Source organism: Nicotiana tomentosiformis, chromosome 3 (genome assembly GCF_000390325.3).
Source record: "Nicotiana tomentosiformis chromosome 3, ASM39032v3, whole genome shotgun sequence".
NCBI classification, from domain to species: Eukaryota; Viridiplantae; Streptophyta; class Magnoliopsida; order Solanales; family Solanaceae; genus Nicotiana; species Nicotiana tomentosiformis.
Genome location: NC_090814.1, coordinates 97943571 through 97956879, shown reverse-complemented (window position 1 = coordinate 97956879; position 13309 = coordinate 97943571). Strand labels below are relative to the sequence as shown.

The 13309-nt window shown below is 36.1% G+C and overlaps 2 protein-coding genes across 5 annotated transcripts; both read right to left on the bottom strand.

The window, feature by feature from the left end:
- Positions 1 to 147: 147 nt before the first annotated feature.
- LOC104095649 (omega-hydroxypalmitate O-feruloyl transferase-like) lies at positions 148 to 2548 on the bottom strand. The gene is made up of 3 exons (XM_009601814.4): positions 2397 to 2548; positions 1838 to 2299; positions 148 to 1307 (listed from the first exon to the last, which is right to left on the bottom strand). The coding sequence occupies exons 2-3, from the start codon at positions 2279 to 2281 to the stop codon at positions 450 to 452; spliced, it is 1302 nt and encodes a 433-aa protein (XP_009600109.1). The 5' UTR covers positions 2282 to 2299; positions 2397 to 2548; the 3' UTR covers positions 148 to 449.
- A 2424-nt stretch (positions 2549 to 4972) lies between these two features.
- Positions 4973 to 13064, bottom strand: LOC104095650 (DEK domain-containing chromatin-associated protein 1-like). 4 transcript variants are annotated; one of them, XM_033655958.2, is made up of 11 exons: positions 12342 to 13064; positions 12078 to 12111; positions 10691 to 10770; positions 10412 to 10471; positions 10130 to 10240; positions 9946 to 10026; positions 9782 to 9862; positions 6139 to 6655; positions 5739 to 5836; positions 5613 to 5643; positions 4973 to 5517 (listed from the first exon to the last, which is right to left on the bottom strand). In XM_033655958.2, exons 1-11 carry the CDS (start codon positions 12798 to 12800, stop codon positions 5357 to 5359), a joined length of 1713 nt encoding a protein of 570 aa, XP_033511849.1. In that variant the 5' UTR covers positions 12801 to 13064; the 3' UTR covers positions 4973 to 5356. The 4 variants fall into 4 exon arrangements, with proteins under 4 accessions (XP_033511849.1, XP_009600111.1, XP_009600112.1 ...); XM_009601816.4 differs by having other exon boundaries at positions 6139 to 6652; XM_009601817.4 differs by having other exon boundaries at positions 9782 to 9859.
- Between the last annotated feature and the right edge of the window lie 245 nt (positions 13065 to 13309).

Below are 13309 nucleotides of genomic sequence, written 5' to 3'. Positions count from 1 at the left end.
TCTATGAATCATGATCATATCATACAACCTACTGGAACTGTGACCTCAAAGTATGGACCTTTCAGGATGAGTATTACCTTGAATTTCCTCTAATTAATATACTTCCTTTTCCTTTTGTCAGTTAGGTGGTTTGGTAGAGAACCACTATTGATCTCAACGGAATGGAGATTAAAAGGATATTTAGAAACAAGCAAAAGAGCATCAATTGATGCCAAAAAGAAATAACAATACAAGTGTCATAGCACATCTCCCCATTTTTCTTTCTGAAATACATATAAGATCCTGTCTACATTCCTCCACTTTAGTAACAGTATATATCAGCAGGCTCTGAATTTCTTCTGGGGGTCAATGAAATAATAATAGCACAAAGTAAAACATAACCAATTACTCAATAACTCAACATTAAATATATCAAATTTCATGGCAAATGAAAACTGCTATATGGCTGTTTAGATCTCCATGAGTTCTTCATATGTCTTCATAGCTGAAGCTGGCAATCCAAGAAGCACATTGATGTTTCTCCTCTCTTTCCCATGGGAAAGAAACAGAGAAACTTCCTTCTCGGGCAAAGCCACAGGCCCTGATACAACTGGCTCTCCCCACCCAAAATCTGTAGTGTGGAAAGAAAGCCTAGACCAAGTAGTAATGAGAAGAGTAGCAGTTAAAGATGGCCTAACTCTTGTTGCTTCAAAATAGTCTATAGCAGACCTCATGTAACTGTCTGTCACCATTTTAACAGCTTCTTGAACCAACTTCACAGCAACAGAAAGTGGATTCTCAACTATCTCTGCAGCATTACAGAGTGCATTAGTTAACACGATCCCGTTTCCAAAATATCCTTCTGGAATTGAGGGATCAAATCTGGATCTTCCATCTACTGCAAAGAGAAGTTTTGTCTTTTGATCAGGCTTCATTTGCAATGCCTGAGTTCGCGCTTTCCAAACGAAAGCTGAAAGGGCTTCAAATGTAGTGCACTTGGTAATATTTCCATCTTCTTTAGCTTTTGCTTTTAGTTGCTCTAGCTTCTCAGGGTCAAAACAGAAGGACTTGTATAGCATTTCTTCTTGGTACAGCTTAGTAGAGTCTGATATATCTTCAATTTCAGCAAACTCGTTGTGAGCATATTCAAATTTTGGTGGATTTCTAGCCTTGAGTATGCTCCTCTCTAGGAATGGAGGGACTTTGATTGGTACACCTCTGGCAGTTTCACCCCAAGAATTCACAAATTCCATTGCTCCAATCCCATCAAACATGCAATGGTTCATGCACAAACCAAGCACAAATCCCCCACATTTGAACCCTGTCACCTGAATAGACAAAATTATCACTCAGTATCTCTGGAGAAACAAACATACTATTAGTATCTATGAATTGGTCTTTCTTCTTCTGTTCTCTAGCATCCTTGATGCTTTTTAGTTCTGAATCCAATACTTATTAAAGATCCTAGTGAATAACCTTTATGTAATAAGTGGTCCTCAAAATGAAGTTTTGATAACTTTTTGAGAAATTTTATCCTAGATTTGGTCAGGCGATTGTGTGATGGACACAAGTGCATATACCAGAATTGCACAAGTGACTATGCCAAGGGAAAAGTTACATGGTCTGTAGGGGGTTCAATTGAATCCCCTTCGTCGGAAAATGATACTATGCAAATTGTGTGTGTGTGTGTGTGTGTGTGTATTGATTGTTGTATCCCTTGACATAAGAGAAGCTTCTAGTGTAGCGACAAATGTAGCTCATAAAGTTGATTTAGAGTGCAGGTTTAAATCCAAGATGTAGCATCTTTGCATTTTTTAAACAAAATTCTCCAAATAAACAAAAGAAACATATATAGTACCTGAGCAATCAGGGGAGGCATTTCTAGTATGTTTTTAGCACCAGGAATATCGTAAACAAGCTTGCCAAGTGTAACAGGATCAGGCTTAGTAATATCACCAATGTCTTCTATGCTACAATTTGCTTCTGCCTCAACATAAACTGCCCCTTCTCCACTGCAGTTCACTATAAGTTTCCCTTCTTGGCTTATTGTCAATCTCCCAGCGAGTGGATAATAGTGAACAAGAACCTTTGATAAAGCTTCCTTGATTACTTCAACAGCATTCTCATTCCTCTTTTCCTCTGATTTGAAGCAGTAAATTGTTCGAACGGGGACGGCTATGTTCTGATCAAGATTGGATAGGTAATATAGTCCTTTGTCTGTTTCTTCTGCTGGAGAAACCAAAGTTGGTTCTCCTTGCTTCACAATGAGCTCAAAAGCAACATTGTTTTTACCATTCTCCATTTTGCAAGTTCAAAAATCCTGTATAAAAAAGGAAAGAAAAGAACGTTAAGGGATTTAAGTGGCATGGCATGAAATAACTAGTAGAAAATAAGAGTACAAAAAAAGTGAAAATTACCTATAAGACAGAAATGTGTAATTAATGTTCTAATTTTGAGGCTTAGAATGGTATACTTGTTGGTGTGGAGATAAATGAGTACTGGAAATATTTATATAGCAAATGCATGAGTAGAATAATTGGCTATTTGTTGAGAATTGGTTAACAAAGATGTACTACTGAAAAAGACTGCAGGTGCTGTTTTTATATTTAGAGCTATTCATAAGCTGTCTTAATGGTGGAAGAGAAGACTAAGCCCCCCAAAAAATGAAGTTCTAATTTTATTTTTGAAGTGTTTTGCTTTGAAAAATAAGTTCTAAGAAAGATTTTGCTATTGTCATGTGGGTGTGGTAGGCTACTGGCCCCAAAACCAAATGTTACCAATTTACAATATCTGGCGTAAGGACTGAAGTAAACACTGGTAGAGTTTGGTAGAGTTGGCCTCCAAATTCTGCTGATGACTTGAATTGGTCTAATATTTTATGCAGCAATAGGTCATATTTTCAGATATAGCAGCTTCTGTCATTTTAAATCCTCTTTCTTAATATTATGTTCTCATCTAGAAAAAGACGACGAAAACAACAACAAACCCTGTGTAATCCCACAACGTGAATTTGGGGAGGGTAGTGTGTACGCAAACCTACCCCCAAGGGGCGGTTCAACAGATCTCGGGGCCTAAGGCGAAACCATATTCGGAGGCCCTTAATCCCACTATTGGGATCTGGGGAGGGTAGTTTGTACGCAGACCTTACCCCTACCCTGGAGTAGAGAGCCTGTTTCCGATAGACCCTCGGCTCCCTCCCTCCAAGAACTCCCCACCTTGCTCTTGGGGTGACTCGAACTCACAACCTTTTGATTGGAAGTGGAGGGTGCTCACCACTTAGAGCAACCCACTCTTGTCAAATATACTAATTAATGAGGGAAGAAAATTATCATAATTTATAAATTTATTGTATAAAATAGCCTCAATCAAGTAATAAAAAATATACTTTGTAACACTTTTTTTATTCTAATTATTTATATAAATTATATAATATATAATAGTAACAATAATAATAAGAATTTAAAATAAATTTGGGGGCCTTCAAAATTTGCGGGCCTAAGGCAATGGCCTCACTACCCAAAGCCTTAGAGCCGCCCCTGCCTACCCCTACCCTGTGAAGGCTGAGAGACTGTTTCCGATAGACCCTCGGCTCAAGAGGTAGATTTTGATTAAATCCTCCGTGAAAATATAGTTGGTGTAAATCATGGTGTAATGCCAGAGGTAACATGGACTGGAAGTTACTACTTTTTTCTTGCAATAGAAGGTTTAAGAGTTGAGTACTAAAATGGGTAATCAGCATAGTAATCTTCACATTACGTAATTCAAGGGAAATGGGACCTTGATCTTTTGACTTATTTTATGGTTTCCATGTAACCAAGTTGGACTCTTTGCTTATTGTTAAGAGTTTTATATTATCATGGATCTCACGTCGAGTCTTGTGTGGACGTTTAAAATTTTTGTTTTTTTTATTTTTTTTTGTTTTTTCACACATAAGAGATCTAAATTTAAAATACAAAAGATTTTTGTTAGATCATATTCTTCTATTCAAGGCTATATTCATCGATTTCTCTGTGTGGGCGCTGCCTGCAAATTGCTTGGAGTTTCTCATTCTCTATATGAGTTCTGAGGCCCACGCATAAAGATGAATTACTTTATTAATCAGCAGAATAGGTTAGGAAATTAAAAAATGGTTTAACTCCTATACACGAAAAAATGATTGTGGACTTTTTTGTTGAAAAAAGAAAAGATTGCTAAAATCCTTTGCTATAGTTGCAGGACAAAAATTAAGCAATAGCTTGAAGGCAATTGCCAAATTGTCGGTCATTACTTTGACAATTCTCTAAACAATTGAATGAGGAATTATATCTGCAGTTCTTATGAAGCAAGTATTTGTATAAGCTTTTGAAATCAACCAGGAAGATTATCAGTTTATTTTCCGAAACTAAATATGTATAGACATAATTTTCAAGAATACATTACAAAATATGATAATAGCATGTAAAGCACTTAATTTGGGACAAATGAGGTAAAAACTTCAGTTTTGTACATTCAGGATTATTACAAGTTTAAACAACTCAAGAACAAGCGCACTTTTAATTTGCTCCAAGTGAATTTTGAACATGGCAATCATTAGAACACCACAGAGAAGGACTAAAACCGCTAGACAATTGCTCTATTAAGAGATGTCAATTGCATGCCAAATAGTTTCTGCAATTAGTATTATCATAGTAGTTAGTTTATTTGTAGTCAAATCAAATGCTAACTCCAGTTTGTTCTGCCTTATTGTGCAGGTTGTTATGGAGTTAAACAATTCCATCTACTTTGGGATAGTCAAACAACAACAACAAAATCCTTAGGTGGTAAATTTTATAATTTTCAAAATTTGGTGGACCTGCCAAAGCCAAAAATAGACGTGATTAACAAAATCAGATTCTTAAACATCTGCCAAGTTCGGCTTCAAAATGAGCCTGCTACACCTATTTTCCCACCTCTAGTTTCTGAATACAAGTACAATGTTGTTTAAACACAAATCAATGACCAAACAATCTCAACGTAAAAAAGACAGTAATAGCAATTATTACGTAAACCCTCAGTTTTTTTGATCTTTTATTCAGCAGTACACATGATACAGATTATTATAGTCATTCACCATATCTAACTTCTGGCAATCTGCAATAGTTCTAAAAAAAATTAAAAAGTACAAGCTCAAACCCTGATTATCAGCAAGAGATGGGATAAGGAAATCCTAACAGTTACATCTACAGATTAGCTAACACAGAAATGCCTATCTTACACACTATCCTAGTGAGGCCACCATTTGTATATCCTCTAACTAACAGTATAAATTCTCTCGCTTACATGTCTATACAGAGGACAACATGCAAATCAGAACAATTAACAAAGCTCGTATGGGTAGCAAATCTTTCTACTTGACAAATCAAGCATCACTACCATCACCTCCTTCATGTTTTTCTGCATCATCACCACCTTCAGCTTCATCCTCCTCTTCTTCCTCATCACTCATGCTATTTATTACTTCAGTGATTACTGCCTTCACCTCTGCTTTTCTGTGCATCAAATCCACATCAAAGTGGCTACCTGAAATAAAGCCCCAGTAAACAAGGTTAAAAAATGAGAGATCAGTACAACAGAATCTTGAATAGCAGGTAGAATGAGAATTTGAAAAAACGCACCTAGTTTCCTGATAATATCAGATAAAGTTGCCTGCATTCAAGTAGTGCAAGAACATGATCAGTATGAAGCTCAAGCACTACTTAAAACTTTTTTGTTTGATAAGTAGTAAAAGAAGTACGGCTTACAGTGTTAAAATCAACTTCTTTAAGAATATTTGCTACTACTGCATGCAATTCTTCTTTGGTGGGCTCTGCTTTGGCCTTCTTTACACTTTTCCCTTTTCCTATTCCAAAAGGTTCAACAGTCACAAATGTAGAAGATACACAAAACTAACAAGAGAGACTGTTTGGTGTAATGATCCGTAAATCCTAGAATAAGGATACAGTCACAAATGTGGAAGATACATAAAACTATCAGAATACTCATTTTGAGAAAAGGATAAGGCACAGTGTATCCTGAAACATCGCTCTTAACAACAATATCTCAAAAAACTAAACCTGAAGCTCTTTAGTTTTTCATCATAGAGAAGAATGGAAGCACGTATATTATACTAGTATTAACTGGAAAAAAAAAAACAAGTTGTACCTTCCTTTTCAGAAACCTTTGCAATGGACTTGCTTGATTGTCTCTTGCCCGAAGATTTTTCCTTCGCAGATTCAGTTTCTTCTTTTTTACTTTTCTTTTCAACTTTTTGTTTCTTGGGTTTAGATACTGAATCCGCAGCAGAAGCACCTTTCTTGGAAGCTGAACCAGAAGTCTCTTTGGTAGATTTTGATGAGCTTTTCAAAGACTTAGCAGGGCTGCCCTTTTCCATATCCTTAGACTTCTCTACAGCTTTACTCCCAGAATCCTTCTTTGAACTCTTCTTTGAATAAACCTTCTCATGAGACTTGTCTTTGGTTTTCTCTTCCACTTCCTCTTGTTCCTCATCTTTCTCGGAAGTAGTCTCTTCCTGATCACTTCCTTCTTTAGCAGCTTCATCATCATTCTCAGAGACATCTCTAGTATCTGATGGTTCATCATCAGCTTCTTCTTCTTCTTCTTCTTCAATTTTTGATGACCGCTTGCGCTTCACCCCAATGTCAGATTTCTGATCCTTCTGCTTTGGACATGACAAAGAAGTCAGACAACCTTTCAGCAGTCAGAGGACTATGGCAGACATTCATGGAAAAAGTAACAGCAAAACATCCCTTGAAAACAGAAACATCAAAATTTGCCAATATGAGCTGTCAAAACCCATAGATGTTGGTGTATAACTGTCACATAAAGTGTTTAGAAATACTGACAAAGCCAAAGGCATAATAACATGCATCCCCTGCCAACGACTGAATCCAACAGAAAATATAAAGCAGTGCCTAAATTTCTCTTCGAAATGTAGTTCAAGTCTAAGTTACAAATGTATGGATAACTTAGTTGCTTCAGTTGAATAATTTACATATTTTGCTAGTACTCACCAAAATCATGATGATAATAACCACTATAACTTTTTTATTCTGATACACTATAACTTTTTTATTTGTCACAAAAGTTTGAACAGATTCTCCTTGAGTAGAGTGTAAAGGCAAAGAGTTAAAACTGATTAATTGACTTAATGTACACTATAGAGATTATTTCTGTACCATCATTTTATTGTCTTCATCCAAAAAAATAGTTATGCTTAAGTTGCCCAACCTATTTACTTGTGCAAACAAAAACACTAGTCGCTCACATATCCAGTAACCAACAACCAGTCCATAAAGCAGACTTTCAAGTTTCAACAGGTGGATTCAAGCTATAGGCATCATTAACGCTGGCAAGTGGGCCGGTCTAGGCCCAGGACCGGCCCGGGACCGCGGGCAAGGACCGTTAGGACCGGTTTTAGTGGGCCTGGACCAGTCTCTTGGGCAGTCCTATGCTTTGGCCTGCACGGGACCGGACAGGTCCCTTCGCGGGCCAAACGGTCCCAACGGTCAACTTTTTAAAAAAAAGAAAAGAAAAAAAATTGTTCTATTAGATGTAGTACTATATATATTAATATTTAAGTTTTAGCAACAACATATGAATATAGCATATGTTAATATAGCATTAATATGTATACATATGTTGTTGTTGCTACAACTTAAGTATTATCTTTAACTTTCTGACTGTAAATATTTCATGTAATGGCATTTTTCGAATTCAAACTCTTCTTAAATACAATATCAAAAGGTGATTTAAATAGGAGTACTAAACTTGGAAATGGTTGCAGGCTAACTGAATTTAAGTGAATCATTTCATATCTTTTCTTAAAAGCATCCAAAGAAGTAGAGATTTTCTAAAAAGAATAAGATGTTAAAAAATAGTAAAAATAAGGAAAAAGTAAGTTAAAAAAGGTTACTTTACTTAATTGCTGTCTAATTGTTTCTCATCCTTGGCATGTGTTAATTACATGTATTTGGACAGTAAGTGAAGAATAAGATTTGAGATATTGATTAAGAATATAGTAATAATCAAGTTGTTAACTTATTTAATTAATTTTTCAGTTAACTTTGGTTTGCTTTATGTACGTCTCACAGGGCTCTAAACATTATTATAAAATAATTTGCAAAGCACAAGAATTTTCTTGATTGCTCGATAAGATTCTCAAGATCAGTGTTAATTATTCGATAAATGTCTTCTGTCCACCAACCAGCAAACATGATATAATTTAGCATTAATATGTATACATTAATATAGCATATGTATACATATGTTGTTGTTGCTACAACTTAAGTATTAATATAGCACTACATCTTATAGAACTATATATAATTTTAACATCCTTTTGTCTCTAATTTCTATTTAATTTTTAAAAAAAAAATCTGTTGGGCCCATATAGCCCATTTAGCCCGGGACCAAACGGTCCCGGTTCCGGGCCGGTCCCTACAAAAAACTGTTTGGCCAAGGACCGTTTGCCCCGTTTAATTTGGGACCGGCCCACTTGCCACCCTTAGGCATCATGGTGTGTTCTTTCATCTCACTTCCTTTTATTACATGTTTTCCATTTCACATTTCTACTATGTGAGGGGTTTGTTGCTACTAAAAGATATAGTTCCAATTGTGAAGCATGTGTACCAACATAAGCATTAAAAGTTTAAAACATGCTAGTAGCAGGTAACTTTGTTGGTTTTGATTGGAAAACCGCAACAAGCTTTTTTCAATTTTCCAAAGAAGTTGAAACTTTTCTTCAACTTTCCAAAGAGTTGAAACTTCTTTGGTGGGCTCTGCTTTGACCTTCAATTTTCTTTAGAGCCCGTTTGGACATTAAAAAAATTTCCCTATTTTCCAAAACAAAATCACTTTTTTCGAAATCAGTATTTGTTCATAAAATTTTCAATTTTCACTTAAAGATGCATTTTGGAAATTTTCGAAAATTTGAAAAACTCCAAAAAACTGTTTTTCAAAATTTTCACTCACAAACTTCATAAACAACCCAAAATTATATTCATGTCCAAACACAACTCTAAATTTCAAATACCATTTTCACTTGAAATTTTTTTTCCCCTATTTTGGAATTTTACAATTCTTATGTCCATACGCCCACTTAGTTTTTCAATTTTCCAAAGAAGTTGAAACTTTTCAAACACCGGAAAAAAAATCCCCTTTTTTCAAAACCGTGTACGCAAACAATGCCTGCAAAATAATTTTCATTCCTCCAACCAAATGCCACTAATAATATTTCAGCGTACTCAAACTGACTGATAGCTCGTGTCAACAAATGGTGAAGACCAGACCATAACCTAGCTTAACTAGTCATGCTACAAAAGAAGAAAGGCAACAAAAAGAGATTGATACTACATGCAGCTTGACAAGTTAAATGATCTCTCTAGTAGTAGCGAAGAGTTTAAACTGGAGACAGGAGACAACACAGAACTGGAAAAAGGAAAGAGAGGAAGCACATGCTAGCGTAGTCAAAGACTTGCTTGAGGCTGGCACTTGTTAATTCTAATATGCAATAAATCCACAGTGCAAATTACAAGATAATTAGTGTTTCTTAACCAACGCCATAGTGGCACTAGTTAGCATGACCCTTAACAAATATCTTACTTCATTTCCATCTCCTCTCTTAAGCTCTTAGGTTCATTTAGATTGTCAGTTGTTTGAAGCTCAGAGAACTTAATTGCAGCTATCAGCTACAGAAAGTTCTAGCTACTTTTAAACATTGCCATTAGCTGAATGTGCCAGTTGGAATGAATGCCTTGAGAAGAGAAGGACGAGATTGAGAGAGAACCTTTACTGATTTCCCAGTAGTTTTATCTGAGGAACCTGTGCTTTTGGCAGCTGTGCCCTTCCCCTTTTGCTTCTTACCCTTCTAACATTAAAAAGAACACAAAAGTTACAACTTCACAAATATTAGAGAGAGAGAGAGAGAGAGAGAGAGAAGATTCAGCATACCTGTTGCTTATCAGCAAGCAAGGAATCTGTTGTAGGATGAGGAGATTCCAGGAATTCTAATAATTTCACTGAGAGCTCATCCTGAAAATTGATACAAGTAAAATGACTGATCGGGAAAAAACTAGGTAATAAAATTTGCTGCAGTGGATCACACGGTTGACAAAGACTCATTTGCAATACATGCCTTCTTTGCAGCAGATTTAATCACTGGAATATTGAGGACATCGCAAAAATCCAGTAGCTTCTCCTTAACACACTTGTCCAGCCTCTCTTTGACTTTCCCCCTTTGTTTTTCCTGCTTGATAAAATAAAGTAGGCAAAAGATAATCTGATCACACATTCAATTAAGGGATCATTTAGTAACTTGAGGTAATCACTTGATTACGCACATTTCACATGTAAATATATAAAGAAAGCAAAAGGAAAATTCAATCACAAGATAGAAAAGAGATAGATGCAAAAGTACCTCATCCTCAACCCAAACAAATCCTGAAAACTGCCCTATATTTTTCTTCAAACTATGTGCCTGCAGAGGTAAAATGCCAAAGACATCATCAAAGCCTTACAACAAAACAAGTGAAGACAAAGCCCTGTACTCATAGCCCCACCCCCCACCCACCCCCAAACAAACACGATCACACAGTTGAAGATGTCAAACCGAGAGAGAGAGAGAGAGAGAGAGAGAGAGAGAGAGCAAATCTAGTTGTAAAGTTCTGGAGTTCATAATTAAGAAGATGATAATGACCTTTGTTTTCTTGCCATAAAGAATATTGTGTAGTATCTGCAGGTTGTCATCAGGTTTTCTCTTGGATAGTTTATAAGCCACTGTAAAATTTCAAAATACAGAAGATGTCAGGGATAGAAAATCAAGCTTCAATATCACGCAGCTATAATTAAGACATTACGTAAATCATAACATTGGACTCATAACTAGATAGTATGCAGTATCTGAGTCAACAGATAAACAAATAGAAACCTTTTGTAAAGATTTACATTTTTATTTATGCAAGTAAACACTGCTTTACTTGAACTCGGTTCTTCGTGGTCCCTGTGAATCAAATTAAATGTGTCAAATTAAAGATTGTGTATATACCTACTTCCGCGCTATTTGTCCATTATACCAAGATCTATGTAAGAAGCCCACTGCAAAGTACACCAAATGTGTACAAAATCAAAATCCACAGAATCAATTTTATCACTTCAAAAGCGAAGTGGGTGAGAACCATGAGGTTTTAGGTTCAAATCCCAGCGGAGGCAAATACTAGGTGATTTCTTACCATCTATCCAAGCCTTGGTGGATAGAGTTACGTGGTACATGATGCTGGTGGGAGGTGGCAGGTATCACGTGGAATTAGTCAAGATGCGCGCAAGCTGGCCCGGACACCACGGTTATCAAAATAAAATAAAATTATCACTTCAAAAGATAGAAACTTATCCGGGTAAAAAGAATTAGAGCACTACGAGTCTAGCAAAATTGGTTGTTCTGCACGTTGACAAAAATATGTTGGTCTCCAGACTCCAGCAGTGTTGAGAATGAATCAATTGTTGCAACAGAAAAAGAAGATGCTACCAAAACAAACTCATGAAACAAGAATTTAATTGGCAAAGAAGTACTTCCATATGACGCTCCTATTTTGGACATTCAAAGATGTTTGACACCATCCAGTTTGTATACAACTTTCATAAGTTTCAACAACGTAAATGATGTTTTCATCCAACAAATTCATCAATCACTATTTTCAATATTTTCTTCCACTATCACTAATATAATATGCCTTCTAAAAGGTAGGGGTAAGGTTTGCATACACTCTAACCTACCCAGACCCCATTTGTGGAATACACTAGGTTTGTTTGTCATTGTTGTATCACTAATATAATATAAAGGCCAAATTAAAATCATAATTCCACATCCACTCAAATACCATCACATAAAATAAAACAGAAGGAGTATATCAAAATATCAGTCAAATTACAATCTCAGTGACACTCATCGAGTAATGACAAAAATCAAAACATTTTTTTTTTTGCCTGGAAGGAATCAAATTGATTAATCAATCATTAAACCACTAATAAATGTAAGCCTAACCATTTAAGAGGGAAAACAAAATGCTCGAGCAGAAGTGAAATCATACCATTTGGGATGTCCTTCAGCTGAGTACCACTACCCTGCATTTAAACACACTGATTCATAAGAGGAAATTCGCATCATAACTGAAATTGCAAATCAACTATTTACACTGCCATTTATTCTCTAGTTTGAACCTAAAATCTAAAAAGATACTGCTGAATATTAGTTAGGAAGTCATGACGATAAACAAGAAACAAATCCTTAAATTTGATATCAACTGAAAAATAAAAAATCAAGAATTTTAGAAACAGAACATTCAGAATGATACCTTCCTAATTGACAATGGCTTAGGCGTCGAACCTCTAGCACCCGAAGACTCAGAGTAGCGCTCCACAGTTTTCCTTTCCCTTGCCGGCCTTGAGCTTGGTGTCACTGGCTCTTCGGTACTCCCTTTTTTCCCCTCACTTTTGCTACTATTTTTCTTTTTGCCCTTCTTCACTGGTGTTTTCTCTTGCTTTTCCTCCTCCTCTGATTCCTCTTTTTCCTCCTCCTGCTCTGATTCGTCTTCTTCCGCTTCTTTTTTGTCTACTTCCATTTCATCTACTTCCTCTTTGTCTTCTTCTTTCTCATCCTCATCATGGGCTTTAATCTCTGGCTTTTCATCTTTTTTCTCCTCCTCCCCTCCTTCGGTTGTCTTTTTCTCTTCTTCTTGTTCTTGTAAGGAAGATTTCTCCTCCGTCACCTCTTCTGGTTTCTGATCTTCTAGGGTTTCTTTCTCGGACGCCATAGAAGAAACAATACTACTGAGCAGCAGTAAACGAGTGGTAAAACCCTAGTTTGGGGTTTTTGGTTTTGGGGATTGTTCTTTTCTCTGTAGGAGAAGATTGAATGTAAGAGAGAGAGAGAGAGAGAGAGAGAGAGAGAGAGAGAGAGAGAAGTTTGAAGATACAGATCTAGAACTTGAAATGTTAAAGAGGGAAAATGCGGGCGCAATTTGGAATTGAAGATGCTAAAAATACTACTCCTTCCGAAGCTCGAAATTTTCGTTTGGGATTACAAAATTCTAAATACTGGGAATTCCCGGTTATGAAACGGCAATTGCCCGCCTGTCCTTTTTGCTTTTTTCACTTGTGGGCCGGTAATTGCAGACGTGTCCCATTAATCTATATTTGCAGTCATACCATATATTTGTGTCACTTTTTAACATGTAACCTATTTTAAAAAATTATTAATTTGGTAGCCAACTAATAAAAAAATCATAATAATATGACAATTATACCCCTAATAAAAAATATA